The 15,005-nt window shown below is 44.9% G+C and overlaps 1 protein-coding gene across 11 annotated transcripts in view; it reads right to left on the reverse strand.

The window, feature by feature from the left end:
* ttll5 (tubulin tyrosine ligase-like family, member 5) overlaps positions 1 to 15,005 on the reverse strand; it is a 439,573-nt gene that overhangs the window by 386,049 nt on the left and 38,519 nt on the right. For all 11 annotated transcript variants that reach the window (XM_059960284.1, XM_059960287.1, XM_059960300.1 and 8 more), the window contains 2 exons: positions 14,656 to 14,738; positions 6,258 to 6,364 (listed from right to left, as the gene is read on the reverse strand). In XM_059960284.1, coding sequence (XP_059816267.1) covers positions 6,258 to 6,364; positions 14,656 to 14,738 — 190 coding nt within the window. The remainder of the gene's footprint in view (positions 1 to 6,257; positions 6,365 to 14,655; positions 14,739 to 15,005) is intronic.

Genomic DNA, 15,005 nt, shown 5'->3' on the forward strand with positions numbered 1-15,005 from the left:
GAGAGGTCTAATTTCAGCAAAAATTTCAAAGCAATTGGCTCAATAGTAATGAAAAACAATCCTGGGCTGTATGAATTATCTATCTGATGCTGATGAGTTTCCCCCAGCACACTCACCATGGTTGTTGACATGTTTCGACGTACACGTAACTAAGCTAATCTTTAACCTTTAATGCTTGAGTTTAATATACATTCCCAAAACCATACAAACCTGATTACTAATTGTTAGCCTTTACAGCCTCAGCACTTTCACAGATCAGAACAACACATATTTGGTGTCTCAGATAACTCCCATCAGTAGGTGTCAACTTGTGGGATAATTCTCATCAAGGTACAGAATCCTTTAAAGGTGTCAGCTTCTGTGTTGCTGGTCTTAGCACCTGCACTTACAGGTCATTCCTTGAATATTGTGCATGTATGTAATTTCCCACTATCTAAGAAATATGCAAACTCCTCATTCCAAACAAAACGTACCAGCATACACAAATACTGCAGATGCTATGGTCAAATCAAGACGTACAAAAAAGCTGATTGAACTCAGCAGGTTGGGCAGCATCCATTGAAAGAAGCAGTCAACGTTTCAAGTCAAGACCCTTCGTCAGGACTAAAGAAGGAGGGAGCAGGGGCCCTATAAAGAAGGTGGAGAAGGGTGGAAAACCAATCAAGGAAAAGATCAAGAGGTGGGGGAGGGGAAGCAGGGAGGGGATAGGCAGGAGAGGTGAATAAGGAACTAAGGGGAAAGCACTATGGGTAGTAGAAGGCGGCAGAGTCATGAGAGGTGATAGGCAGCTAGAAGAGGAGACAGAGTGAAGGTGGGATGCGGGAAGGGAGAGGGAGGGAATTACCGCAAGTCGGAGAATTCGATGTTCATACCAAGGGGCTGGAGACTACCCAGACAGTATATGAGATGTTGTTCCTCCAACCAAAGTTTGGCCTCATCATGTGTTACGAATATGCCACAACTCTGAGGGGCCGAAGGGTACAAAGTCGCCCCCCTCCTTTTTGAGAATCACAAGATCGCTATTAGTTCGGGTCTGGGACCCAGGAAATGAGAGAGAATCCACAAGGTTTGGAATGTGTCCTGGCCTCAGCGAAACAAAAACCCCTGATAACAGCTATTGTCTCTTGGAGACAGAGTTGTGTATTGAGTACTGTACTATTCATTGAAGCCCTCGGGGACGACTAGAGTGAGCTGGTTGAGGGATTGCATCATCCCAACCTGATTGACATCTGAGACCCCGTGAGTGAGGATAAAAGAGGGTCTGGGGAACAACCCCTTTAGACGCACCAGGAGAAACGCTAGAAATCCCGTGACAGCGTTTAATAGCGGCCTCACCATGGAAGAACGGCTTTAGCTAAAGGAGAGGCCACAAGTGAACGGCTACACCAACGGGACTCCCGACGGATCGAAATCATAAAAGGAAAAGCCAGCAAGTTTTTCTCCCAAGAATCTCTCTCTCTCCCTCCAACCAAAGGCTGCAGCGTGCATGAACCGAGTGACTTTTATATTTCCATCGGACAATACATTATCCCCTAGACAACGATAGAGCTATTTCTTATTGATTATTATTATACCCGCACTTTTAGATTTAGTATTGACAACGTATATGGTTGCATTGATATTATATTTGTGTATTTTTACTAATAAATTCTGTTAAAAATAGTTCCATCAGACTTCAACGGACCTCTCTATCTTTGCTGGTAAGTGACCCAGTTACGGGGTTCGTAACACATGGCAGTAGAGGAGGCCACGTATGGACATATCCGAATGGGAATGCGAAGGAGAGTTGAAGTGAGTGGCATCCAGGAGATCCTGTCTGTTGTGACGGATGGAGCATAGGTGCTCGACGAAGTGATCCCCCAATCTGCGTCCGGTCTCTCTGATGTAGAGGAGGCCGCACCGGGAGTACTGCATGCAATAGATTACCCCAACAGACTCACAAGTGAAGTGTTGCCTCACCTGGAAGGACTGTTTGGGGCCCTGAATGGTGGTAAGAGATGAGGCGAAGGGACAGGTGCAGCACTTACGCTTGCAGGGATAAGTGCCAGGTGGGAGATCAGTGGGGAGGGACATGTGGACCAGGCAGTTGCGGAGGGAACAATCCTTGCAAAAAGCAGAGAGGGAAAGATGTCCTTAGTGGTGGGGTCCTGTTGAAGGTGGCAGAAATTGCGGAGTATAATATGCTGGATCCGGAGGCTGGTGGGGTGATGGGTGGGAACAAGGGGAACACAGTCCCTGTTGTGGTGACACCCCTGATGGGGTGAGGGCCAAAGTGCGGGATATGGAGGAGATGTGGGTGAGGGCATCATTGACGATGGCAGAAGGGAAACCACGATTCTTAAAGAAAGAGGACATTTGGGATGTCCTGGAATGGAAAGCCTCATCCTTGGAGCAGATGCGGCAGAGACGGAGGAACTGGGAATAGGGAACAGAATTTTTGCATTTGGCAGGGTGGGAAGAGGTATAATCAAGGTAATTATGGGAGTCAGTGGGTTTATAGAAGATGTCAGTGGACAGTCTATCTCCAGAGACGGAGACCGAGAGATCGAGAAAGGGGAGAGAAGTGTCTGAGATGGACCAAGTGAATTTGAGGGCAGGGTGAAAGTTAGAAACAAAGTCGATGAAATTGACGAGCTCAGCATGAGTGCAGGAAGCAGCACCAATGTAGTCGTCAATGTGTCGAAGGAAAAGTTGGGGAGCAGTACCAGTATAGATTTGGAGCATAGACTGTTCCACATAACCCACGAAGAGGCAGGCATAGCCAGGGCCCATGCAAGTGCTCATAGCTACACCCTTGGTCTGAAGAAAGTGGGAAGAGCCGAAAGAGAAGTTATTAAGTTTGAGTACCAGTTCCGCCAACCTGAGGAGTGTGATGGCGTTGGGGAACTGGTGAGGTCTATTGTCCAGAAAGTAGCGGAGGGCTTTGAGGCCTTCTTGATGGGAAATTTAAGTGTACAAGGATTGGACATCCATAGTGAAAATGAAGTGGTCGGGACTGGGGAACTGGAAGCTATTGAAGAGGTGGAGGGAATGGGACGTATCCCGGATGTAGGTAGGGAGGGACTGAACTATGGGTGACAAAATGGAGTTGAGGTAGGCAGATACAGGTTGGGACAGGAGCAGGCCGAAACTATAGGCCTACCAGGACAGTCAGGCTTATGGATCTTGAGGAGAAGGTAAAAGTAAGCAGTGCGGGAATTATGAGTTTTTTGGCTGAGGATGGAAGATCTCCAGAGTTGATAAGGGCAGTGATGGTATGGGAGACAATGGTTTGATGATTTTTGGTTGGGTCCTGTTCCAGGGGTAAGTAAGAGGATGCGTCAGAGAGCTGCCGTTTGGCCTGAGGTAGAGGTCCATCCGCCAGACTTCTACGGCACCACATTCGTCTGCGGGTTTGATGGTGAGGTTAGGATTAGTGCGAAGAGAGTGGAGGGCAGTGCGTTCAGAGGGAGTGAGGTTGGAACAGGAGAGAAGAGAGGTAAAGTTGAGACGGTTGATGTCTCGGCGACAGTTGGAGATGAAAAAAATAAAGTGCATGTAGAAGGCCCAGTGGGGTGTCCAGGAGGAAGAAGAGGGTTGAAGACGGGAGAAGGGGTCATCAATAGGGGGAGGGGAATCCTTGTTAAAGTAATAGGCTCAGAGACGTAAGCAACAGAAGAAGAGTTCAGTGTCATGCCGGGCATGGAACTCATTGAGGTGTGGACGGAGGGGGACAAAAGTGAGGCCCTTGCTGAGCACAGAACACTCTGCCTCAGAGAGGGGAAGGTCAGAGGGGATGGTGAAGACATGGCAAGGGTTGGGGCTGGGGTCAGAGGAGGGTAAAGAATGGGAGGTCTCAGGAGGGAGGGGGGTTGGGATGTTCAGGGAGAGTGGGCTGAGGGGAGGATGAGGGATCAGAGGAATGGAGGGGAGATGAGAGGTGAAGGGAGGGTTGGGAGTCGCAGGGAGGATAGGGGGTAGTAGAGGAATAAGATGAGTGTTAGGATCCAGCGGCAGTAAAAGCGGTCCTGGTCTGGATAGGGTCAGGATCTCGGTTCGAGCAGGATCTAGAGCTATGGGTGTCGGAGTCTGCGGCCTGCAGGGCGCCAGAACTGAGGTCCGAATCAGAAGCGGGTGAGTCCATGGCCTGCCGGGGGCTGGCGCCCATGTCCAGGAGGCCATGGTTCCAGTCGGGGTTAGAGTCAGTGGCAGATGGGTCTTCGGCCTGCTGGAGGCCTGTGGTCGAAGTCCGAGAGGTCAGGGTCCGGGCTGGAGGCGGTCATCATGGACTGCAGGCGGGCGAGCTTGTGATCCTTCTTGGATGTGAGGAAGGAGAAGAAATGGCAGTTGGAGGCGTGAATCCAGCGGAGAATGAAGTGTAGGAGAGGTCCATGGCAGACGGTGGAGAGTGAGGCCCGGAGTGGTGGCAGAGAGACAGACAAGGTCCATTGGTATCTCTGCATGGCGGTGAGTGTGGCTCGGGGAATCCGGCGCGAGCAGCAGAGGGAGCAACAGTCAATAAAATGGCGGTACCAGGGATCCTCGCTAAGCCCGAACTGGGAGGCCTGGAACCGGAGCTGGAATCCCTGCGGTATGAGATGGCAGTGGAGACACGTTCCCAAAAACGAGACGTGGCTGTGGTACCGTGTCTGGGTCAGGACATGATCAAAGAGTCAGAGAGAGGTGGAGATCACAGAGGGGGAGCAGTGAAAAATGGTGACTTCTCTCCCCTTTCTCGATCTCTCGACCTCCATCTCTGGAGACAGACTGTCCACTGACATCTTCTATAAACCCACTGACTCCCATAACTACCTTGACTATACCTCTTCCCACCCTGCCAAATGCAAAAATTCTATTCCCTATTCTCAGTACCTCCGTCTCCGCCGCATCTGCTCCAAGGATGAGGCTTTCCATTCCAGGACTTCCCAAATGTCCTCTTTCTTTAAGAATCGTGGTTTCCCTTCTGCCATCGTCAATGATGCCCTCACCCGCATCTCCTCCATATCCCGCACTTTGGCCCACACCCCATCAGGGGTGTCACCACAACAGGGACCGTGTTCCCCTTGTTCTCACCTATCACCCCACCAGCCTCCAGATCCAGTATGTTATCCTCTGCAACTTCCACTACTTTCAACAGGACCCCACCACTAAGGACATCTTTCCCTCTCTGCTTTTCGCAGGGATTGTTCCCTCCGTGACTGCCTGGTCCACACTTCCCTCCCCTCTGATCTCCCACCTAGCACTTATCCCTGCAAGCTTAAGTGCTACACCTCTCCCTACACCTCATCTCTTACCACCATTCAGGGCCCCAAACTGTCCTTCCAGGTGAGGCAACACTTCACTTGTGAGTCTGTTGGGGTAATCTATTGCATCCGGTGCTCCCGGTGCGGCCTCCTCTACATCGGCGAGACCCAACGCAGATTGGAGGATCGCTTCATTGAGCACCTACGCTCCATCTGCCACAACAGACAGGATCTCCCGGTTGCCACTCACTTCAACTCTCCTTCACATTCCCATTCAGATATGTCCATACATGGCCTCCTCTACTGCCATGATGAGGCCAAACTTTGGTTGGAGGGACAACATCTCATATACTGTCTGGGTAGTCTCCAGCCCCTTGGTGTGAACATCGAATTCTCCAACTTCCGGTAAATCCCTCCCTCTCCCTTCCCCCATCCCACTTTCTCTCTCTCCTCTTCTAGCTGCCTATCACCTCTCATGACTCTGCCTTCTTCTACTACCCATCGTGCTTTCCCCTTAGATTCCTTCTTCACCTCTCCCCTCCCTGCTTCCCCTCCCCCACCCCTTGATCTTTCCTCTGATTGGTTTTCCACCCTCCCACCACCTTCTTTGTAGGGCCCCTGCCCCCTCTGTCTTTAGTCCTGACGAAGGGTCTCCACTCGAAACGTTGACTGCTTCTTTCAACGGATGCTGCCCGACCTGCTGAGTTCATCCAGCTTTTTTGTACGTACCATCATACAGTTAGCTACATTGCATTTATTTATCAAAAGAAGTCTACTCAAAAGCCGGTTCAGATTTTGTTGCCTGTAGTGGCTGTTCTCCACATTGTTATCCCTCCCTACTTTACCATGATATGATCAGATCTACAGATATGACACGACACTGTCCCTCTAATATACAGCTAACATTGTTAATGTTAGATAAACAATGTCTCCTCACCATCCCAGCAAGATAACCTTTGGTTGAAAAAGTACCAGAATCTCAGGAATGAATCAGTGTGGTTCATGAAGCAGAAATATGACGGTTTAGACACATACCTGGGAAAGTGGTTGACTTTTTGAAAATCCAGCAGTGAGCGTAATAGATAGGGTTTCAAATGGGAACCAGACCACATCAAATTGAAATCATCACTGTTGGGATGAACCTGTAAGGTTATACAAACATGCCAGGGTTAGAACCACCTCTCACTTCTGGGAGGGGGATGCAGATAACTCTCAGGACAGAAAAGTAGGTTGAAATACAGAGTAAACTTTTTCCACTATAAACCAGACTTATAAAGGTTACTGTACTGTGCAAAAGTCTTAGGTACCCGTATTTAATCATATTTTCTCCGATGGTATAGCCTCTAAAGAGCCCTGATCTCAACATCGAGGCTTTCTGGGATTACCTGGAGAGACAGCAAGTCTACTGAATTATGGCAAGTTCACCAAGATGCTTGGTACAACCTATCAGCAGACTTTCTTATAAAACTGCACAACAACATATGAAAGAGTGATTATGCCATTGTAAAGGCAAAGGGTGGTCACACCAAACATTGATTTGATTTAGTGTTTTACTGTTTACTGCTCTTTATTGTAATATTTTGATATTTAGAAACATGTCAATTCATTATTTTTGAAAGCATATTTGCTTTACAGAGTTTGTTTACATGTGCCTAAGCCTTCTGCACAGTATGTAGATACATAAGGCAAAAGAAACAGGAGTAGATCACACAGCTTAAGCCTTCTCCATCAATTAAAATTATACCTGGTCATGGACATCAATTCCCTTTTCTTCCCCAAACCCACATCCTAATTCTATCAGTTACAAGAATCCAACAATTTCCAACAAGCCCTCATACTTAACAACTAAATAGAGGTTGTTAACTGGACAGGGTGTACAAAATGCTAAGAGCCAGCGATCAAGTGGATATTTTTGCCCAGGGTGGAAATGGCTAACATAAGGGGGAAATTTTTAAGATGATTAGAGGAAAGCATAGGAGCAATAGACAATAGGTGCAGGAGTAGGCCATTCAGCCTTTCAAACCAGCACCACCATTCACTGTGATCATGGCTGATCATCCACAATTAGTACCCCGTTCCTGCCTTCCCCCCATATCCCTTGAATCCACTCTCTTTAAGAACTCTGTCTAACTCTCAGAGGTTGGCTTTTATTACACAGAGAATGATGGGTATGTAGAATGTGCTGCCAGAGGTGGTAGAGGCAGATGCATTAGGGGCATTGAAGAACTTCTTGGATAGGTACATGGATGATAGAAAAATGGAGGGCTATGTGGGAGAAAAGGGTTAGATTGATCTCAAAGTTAAAAAGGTCGGCAAAATATTGTGGACTGTATTGTGCTGTAATGTTTTATGTTCTAAAACATTCACAGTATTTCATGATTCCAGATTCACACAGTTCTGCTCTTCAACTCAGATGTAAGCAAACATCCGTTACCCAAAGATGTACTCTCGAGTTCTAAATGTTCCAGCCACAGCTATAAACCTAACAAATCTGTGACACTTCACATGCTCTTAGTCTTTTCAATAATTTTAGTTCCTGACCCTGATCATCTTATTTTCACTATGGATGTCCAGTCCCAATATGCCTCCATTCCTCATCAGGAAGGCCTCAAAGCTCTGTTTCTTTCTGGACACCAAACCCAACCGGTTTCCCTCCATCACCACTCTCCTCCATTTGGTGGAACTGGTCCTCATTCTCAATAAATTTCTCCTTCAGTTCCTCACACTTCCTTCAAACGAAAGGTGTAGCCATAGGCACTCGTACGGGTCCCAGCTATGCCTGTCTTTTTGTCAGCCATGTGGAACAGTCTATGTTCCAAGCCTACACTGGTATCAGTCCCTTAACTTTTCTTATGCTATATCAACAACTGCATTGGTGCTGCTTCCTGCACTCATGTGGAACTCATCGACTCTGTCAACTTTGCCTCCAACTTTCAGCCTGCCCTCATATTTGCCTGGTCTATGTCTGACACCTCCCTCCACTTTCTCAATTTCTCTGTCTCAATCTCTGGAGAGAGCTTATCTGCTGATTTTTTTCATATATAAACCCACTGATTCCCACAATACCTGGCCTATACCTCTTTACAACCTGTTACTTGTGAAAAATGCCATCCCCTTCTCTCAATTACTCCATTTCTGCCACATCTGCTCTCAGAGGAAGGCTTTTCATTCCAGAACTATGGAGAGATTCCCCTTCTTGAAAGAAAAAGGTTTCCCTTCCTTCACCTTTAATGCTGCCCTCACCTGCATCTCTTCCATTTTGTGCATGTCTGCCCTCACTACATCCTCCTGGCACTCCACCAAGGATAGGGTTCCTTTTGTCCTCACCTACCACCCCACCAGCCTCCACATCCAGCATAGAATTCTCTGTAATTTTTGCCATCTCAAACAGGATCCCACCACCAAGCACCTTTCCCTCCCGCCCACTTTCTGCTATCTGCGGGGATCACTCCCTATGCGACCCCCTTGTCCATCCGTCCCTCCCCACTGATCTCCCTCCTGGCACTTATCCTTGCAAGTGGAAGTACTACACCACCTCCCTTGCTACCATTCAGGGCTCCAAACAGCCCTTTCAGGTGAAGCGACACTTTACCTGTGAGTTTGTTGGGGTCATCTTACTGCATGCGATACAACCAGTGTAGCCTCCTGTATATCAGTGAGACCTGATGTAGATTTGGAGACTGCTTTGCCAAGCACCTAAACACCATCCGCCAGAAAAAGTGGCAATCCTGGTGGCCAACCATTTCAATTCTACTTCCCATTCCCACTGCGACATGTCAGTTCATGGCCTCCTCTGCTGCCTTGATGAAGCCACACTTGGGTTGGAGGAGCAACACCACTATATTACATCTGGGTAGCCTCCGATCTGATGGCACGAATGTCGATTTCTCAAACTTCCAGTAATGCCCCCCCACCACTCCTTCACCATTCCAATTTCCCTCTCTCACCTCATCTTCTTACCTGTCCATCATCTCCCTCATGCTCTTCCCCCATCCCTTTCTTTCAAGGCTTGCTGTCCTCTCCTATCAGATTTCCCCATCTCCAGCCCATTATCCCTTACTAATTGACTTCCCAGCTCTTTATTTCACCCCTCCCCCACTCCCAGTTCCATCTATCACTTACTACCTTGTAATTCTTCTCAATTCCCTACCTTCTTACACTGACTTCTTTTTTCATCTTTTTTTCTCATCTTTTTTCTCTAGTCCTGATGAAGGGTCTCAGACCAAAACATCAACTGTTTACTCTTTTTCATAGATGCTCCCTGGTCTGCTGAGTTCCCTGAGCATTTTGTGTGCATTGCTTACAAATCTGATTGAGTTTTTATTGAAGAGGTAACAAAGATTATTGATGAGGGTATGTCAATGGACGTTATATACATCAATCTTAGTAAAATCTTCAACAAGATCCCTCTTGGTAAGCTGACCTAAAAGATTGTGGCACTCAAGATTTGTTGAGACTTGGCAGACTGAATTCAGAATTGGCTTGGTCATCGAAGACAGAAGTTAGTGGTGGAGGGATATTATTCTAGCTGGAGGCCTGTGACTAGTGGTGTTCCACAAACAATCAGTGCTGGGACTCAGACGTTTGTAATTTGGAAAAAAGTATAGCTAAGTTTATTACTAAGTTTGCAAAATAAGATAAAAATTGGCAGAGTTGGGGAAGGCTACTAAAGATGCAACAGGATATTAAACTGCTAGAAATGTCAGATGGATGTAATCTGGACAAGTATGAGATGGTGAACTTTTGGAGGTCAAATAAATAAAACATGGAATAAAACAGCATGTCCACACCAAACATGACAAATTAAACTAAACCACTTCTGCCTGTACATGATTCATATCCTTCTGTTGCCTGAGGTGATGGATTTTGGGAGATTAAATACAAGAGGAAAGTATGCAGGACATAGCAGATCCATTGAGAGCTCTGATACAGAGAGATTTTGGGATACAAGATCATAGCTCTCTGAATGTGGCAACATAAGTAGATAGGGTAGTTTAAAGGTGGCTTACAGCATGCATGCCTTTATCATGTGCTGTATAAATTGGCTTCATGGACTGAAAGGCCTATTCCTGCACTGCACTACCCTATATCACATTTTGTTAGAAACACAGAGTCATTCTGGAAACAGTTAGTAAATTAAATCTACACTCAGTGGCCATAGGTACCTCCATTGATTGTATGTTCATGGTTTTCTGCTGCTATAGCCCATCCACTTCAAGATTCGTCATGTTGTATATTCAGAGTTGCTCTTCTGCACACCACTGTTAGTTATTTGAATTAGCTTGAACTAATTTGGCCATTCTCTTCTGTCCTCTCTCATTTAACAAGGCTTTTTTCCCCACACAGGACTACCATTGACTGGATGTCTGTTTTTCACACTATTCTCAATAAACTCTGGAGACATGCAAACTCTAGAGGCTATTGTACATGAAAATCTCAGGAGATCAACAGTTTCTGAGATACTCAAACTACACTATCTGGCACCAATAATTATTCCATGGTCAAAATCACTTAGGTCACTTTTCTTCACCATTCTAATGTTTGGTCTGAACAATAACTGAACCTCTTGACCATGTCTGCATGCTTTTATGTATTGAATTGCTGTCACATGATTAACTAATTATACATTTGCAATAATAAGGTATACAGATGTAGCTAATAACCTGGCCACTGAATACATTCCATTTTTAGAATTCTAAGAAGAATATGGCCATCCTACTCAAAATCTTTGCACACTATGACTATTTTATCCCAGGAATCAGTCTAATCAATCTATTCTGCACCAAATCTAAGGTAAGACTTCCTTTAGAAGTCCAAAATTGTATACCAAATGAATTGATCAACAGGTGGAATTGTTGACAGTAAATAAAGTAAATAAGGATATAGTGAGACATATATCCGCTGGAAAATGAAGCAGGGTGGTGTCAGTTCAAATTTCATCTGGACAAGTATGTGGTAATTAACTTTGAGAAGCCAAATTTTGGTAGGACAAAGAGAGTAAATGGCAGGGCCATTAGAAGATTTGAGGTGCAGTGGGACCTTAGAGTGCAAAGTACATTGCTCACTGAAAGCAGAGACATGGGAGAATAGCGAAGTAAAAATTATGTGGGGTATAGACGGGGTAGATTGCAGGAAACATTTCCCCAATATCAGAGGTGAATAAAACCAGAGCATATAGATTTAGTGGAAGAGAGAATAAATTTAGATGGGATCTTGGGTGGGGCGGGTGTGAGAGTGGGATGGGAGAGTGATGAGTACCTGGAATACTTTGCCAAAGTAAGTTTTAGAGGAAGATTGACTGGGCATTGAATGCTACAGACCAAAATGGCTGCAATAATTGAATTAATGTAGACTTATGCTTGCTAGAGGGGACATGATGGACCAATACAACAAAATCTATAACTGGACACAAGGTTTACAATCCCCAAAACAACTCTCCACTATAATTTTCTGCCTCTTATTCCCAAGCCATTGTAGGATCTAATTTCCTGGATGGCATGGGCTCTACTTCTTGAATCAAGTTTCCACATGGAAACTTGTCAAAGACCATGCTGAAGTTTTGGCTGAATAAATGCAATAATATTTTTTGACTTCTCTACTTCAATTCCCTTGCAAAATGCACCAATTAGAACACTTACCTTCAAAATTGCTTCCGGTACCTGCAGGTTAATTTTCTCTATTCTAATTCCAGAACATCAAAATCTGATGTAAAACAGTTCTGAAGCTTTAAAAAAAGTTACCAGTTTTTCTGATAAAGTGAATAACCTTACAATGTCCACCCATCGAAATCTATCCTGTAATCCCTTATCCCACTACAAATTCTCTGCACTTCCCAATTAGCTCTATTTCAAGGCAATATGTTAGTGTTGTGCTTAGCATAATGCTATTACAGGGCACCAGTAACCCAGGTTCAATTCCCGCCGCTGTCTGTTAGGAGTGTGTACGTTCTTCCCATTACTGTGCAAGATTCCTGTGGGTACTCCAGTTTTCTCCCACACTCCAATGACTACAGATTAGCAGGTTAATTCATCATTTGTGTGTAATTGAGGTGGTTTGGGCTCATTGAGCCTAAAGGGCCTGTTACTGTGTTGTATCTCAACATAAATTTCTAGAAATTGATTTCTGAATGCCCAGGAGATGGCTTTTTTGAGCAACTCATGATTGAGCCCACGAGGGGATCGGCAACCCTGGATTAGGTATTGTGCAATAAACGGATTTGATTAAAAAGCTTAAGGTAAAAGAACCCTTAGGGGCAAGTGAACATAATATGATTGAATTCACAAGAAATTGTAGATTCTGGGAACTAGAGTAACACAGAAAAATTGCTGAAGAAACACAACAGATCATCTGTGGATGCAAAGACATAGATAAAATTGCAAACTGAAACTTCTGACTATACCAAGCAACACGCACAAAACTCTTTGGCCCAAAACATCAACTGTACTTTTTCTTCTCCATCGACGCTACCTGACCTGCTGAGTTCCTCCAGCATTCTTTGTGTGTTGCTCAGATTTCCAGCATCTGCAGATTTTCTCTTGTTTGTTTTTTGACTATACCTATATAAATGCTGCCTGACCCACTGAATTCCTATCAGTATGTTAACTGCTCATCATATGACTGTAAGAATCTGCAGAGTTGTGGACACAGCTGAGCACATCACAAGAACCTGCATCCCTTCCACGACTCTGTCCATAAGACCATAAGACATAGGAGTAGAATTAGGCCATTTGGCCCATCAAGTCTGTTCCGCCATTTAGAAATGGCTGATCATTTTTTGCCCCCTCCTCAGCCCTACTCCCTGGCCCTTTCCCCGTAACCTTTGATGCCGCGTCCAATCAAGAACCACTCTTTGGCTAAAGAAATTTATCTGCATCTCTGTTTTAAATGGATGGCCCTCTATCTTGAGGCTGTGCCCTCTTGTCCTAGACTCCCCAACAATGGGAAACATCCTTTCCACATCTACTCTGTTTCAGCCTTTCAACATTTGAAAGGCTTCAATGAAATCCCCCCTCATCCTGCTAAATTCCAATGAGTACAGACCCAGAACTATCAAACGTTACTCGTATGATAACCCTTTCATTCCCAGAATCTTCCTTGTGAAGCTTCAATGAGTCTTCTCCAATGCCAGCTAATCTTTACTGAAATGAGAAGCCCAGAATACAATATTCAAGGTGAGCTCTCACCAGTGCCTTATAAAGCCTTAGCATCACATCCTTGCTCTTGTATTCTGGACCTCTTGAAATGAATGCTAATATTGCATTTGCCTTCCTTGCCACCGACTCTACATACAAGCAAATCTTTAAGGTATTCTGCAAGAGGACTCCTAGGTCCCATTGCATCTCAGATTTTTTGATTTTCTTCCCATTTAGAAACTAGTCTGCACATTTATTTCATCTACCAAAGTGCACAACCATGTATTTTCCAAAATTGTATTTAATTTGCCACTTTCTTGCCCATTCTCCTAATCTGTCCAAGTCCTTCTGCAGCCTACCTATTTCCTCAAACCTACCTGCACCTCCAACAATCTTCATATCATCTGCAAACCTGGCAACAAAGCCAACTATTCCATCATCTAAATCATCGATATACAGCATAAAAAGAAGCGGTCCCAATACCAACCCCTGCTGAACGAGTCACTGGCAGTCAACCAGTCAAGGTTCATTTTATTCCCACTCGCTGTTTCCCACCAATTAGTTAATGCTTGAACCATGTTAGTAACTTTCCTGTAAAACCATGGGCTCTTAACTTGGTAAGCAGCCTCATGCATAGCACCTTGTCAAAGGCCTTCTAAAAGTCCAAATATACAACATCCACTGCATCCCCTTTATCTTATCCTACTTGTAATCTCCTCAAAAAATTCCAATAGGTCTGTCAGGCAAGATTTTTCCATAAGAAAACCATGCTGATTTTGTCCTATCTTGTCCCGTGTCACCGAGTACTCCATAACCTCATCCTTGACAATTGACTCTAACATCTTCCCTCCCGCTGAGGTCTGGCTAACTGGACTATAATTTCCTTTCTGCTGCCTTCCTCCTTTCTTAAAGAGTAGAGTAACACTTGCAATTTTTCAGTCCTCTGGCATGGTGCAATAAACTGGCAGAGATACAATAGATTAAATAGCCCTCCATATTTTCATGATCTTTAAGCTTAAGAAACGAGAACTTGGAGCTTGAAGCACATCATCAAAACTCCATGATGCACACCTGGAGCACACAAGGACAATCACATGAAACATGAAACGCAGGATGTGCCATTCAACTTTAGCTTGGCATATGTGAACTCAAGCTGAGGCCTGTAGGTTGTTCAATCTTTATCATGTGGTCTCAGATTCCGGTGCCAAATGAACCATTTCAAATAGGCCTGATAAGAAACATCCAAGTGCTGAGGGGAGAAAGCAACTGAACATACACTGTTCTTTTAACCCAGAACTTACCTCATGGAAGCCATGGGCTGTCAAAATGCTGCGCACCAGTCTACTCTCAGTGCGCACAATCTTATATGCCAAGTGATAACGCTCTACATCAAGGAAGGGAAAAAAAGACATGATATAGACTGTACTGGTATAATTGTAATTATAATATCCATAAAACAATCTTCCTCATTACCCACTATGTATTATATGGATTTATATTTTATATATAAAACAGGAACTAGATCATCTGGGTGAGTGGGCATTGGAATAGCAGATGGAATTTAATTCAGACAAGTAGTGATGCATTTTGAGAAGTCAAACCAGAGGTGGAGGGGTGGGTGAAGGTGTGGAGTTTTGGTACTATTGATCAG

The sequence above is a fragment of the Hypanus sabinus genome, chromosome 2 (genome assembly GCF_030144855.1).
Source record: "Hypanus sabinus isolate sHypSab1 chromosome 2, sHypSab1.hap1, whole genome shotgun sequence".
Lineage (NCBI taxonomy): Eukaryota > Metazoa > Chordata > Chondrichthyes > Myliobatiformes > Dasyatidae > Hypanus > Hypanus sabinus.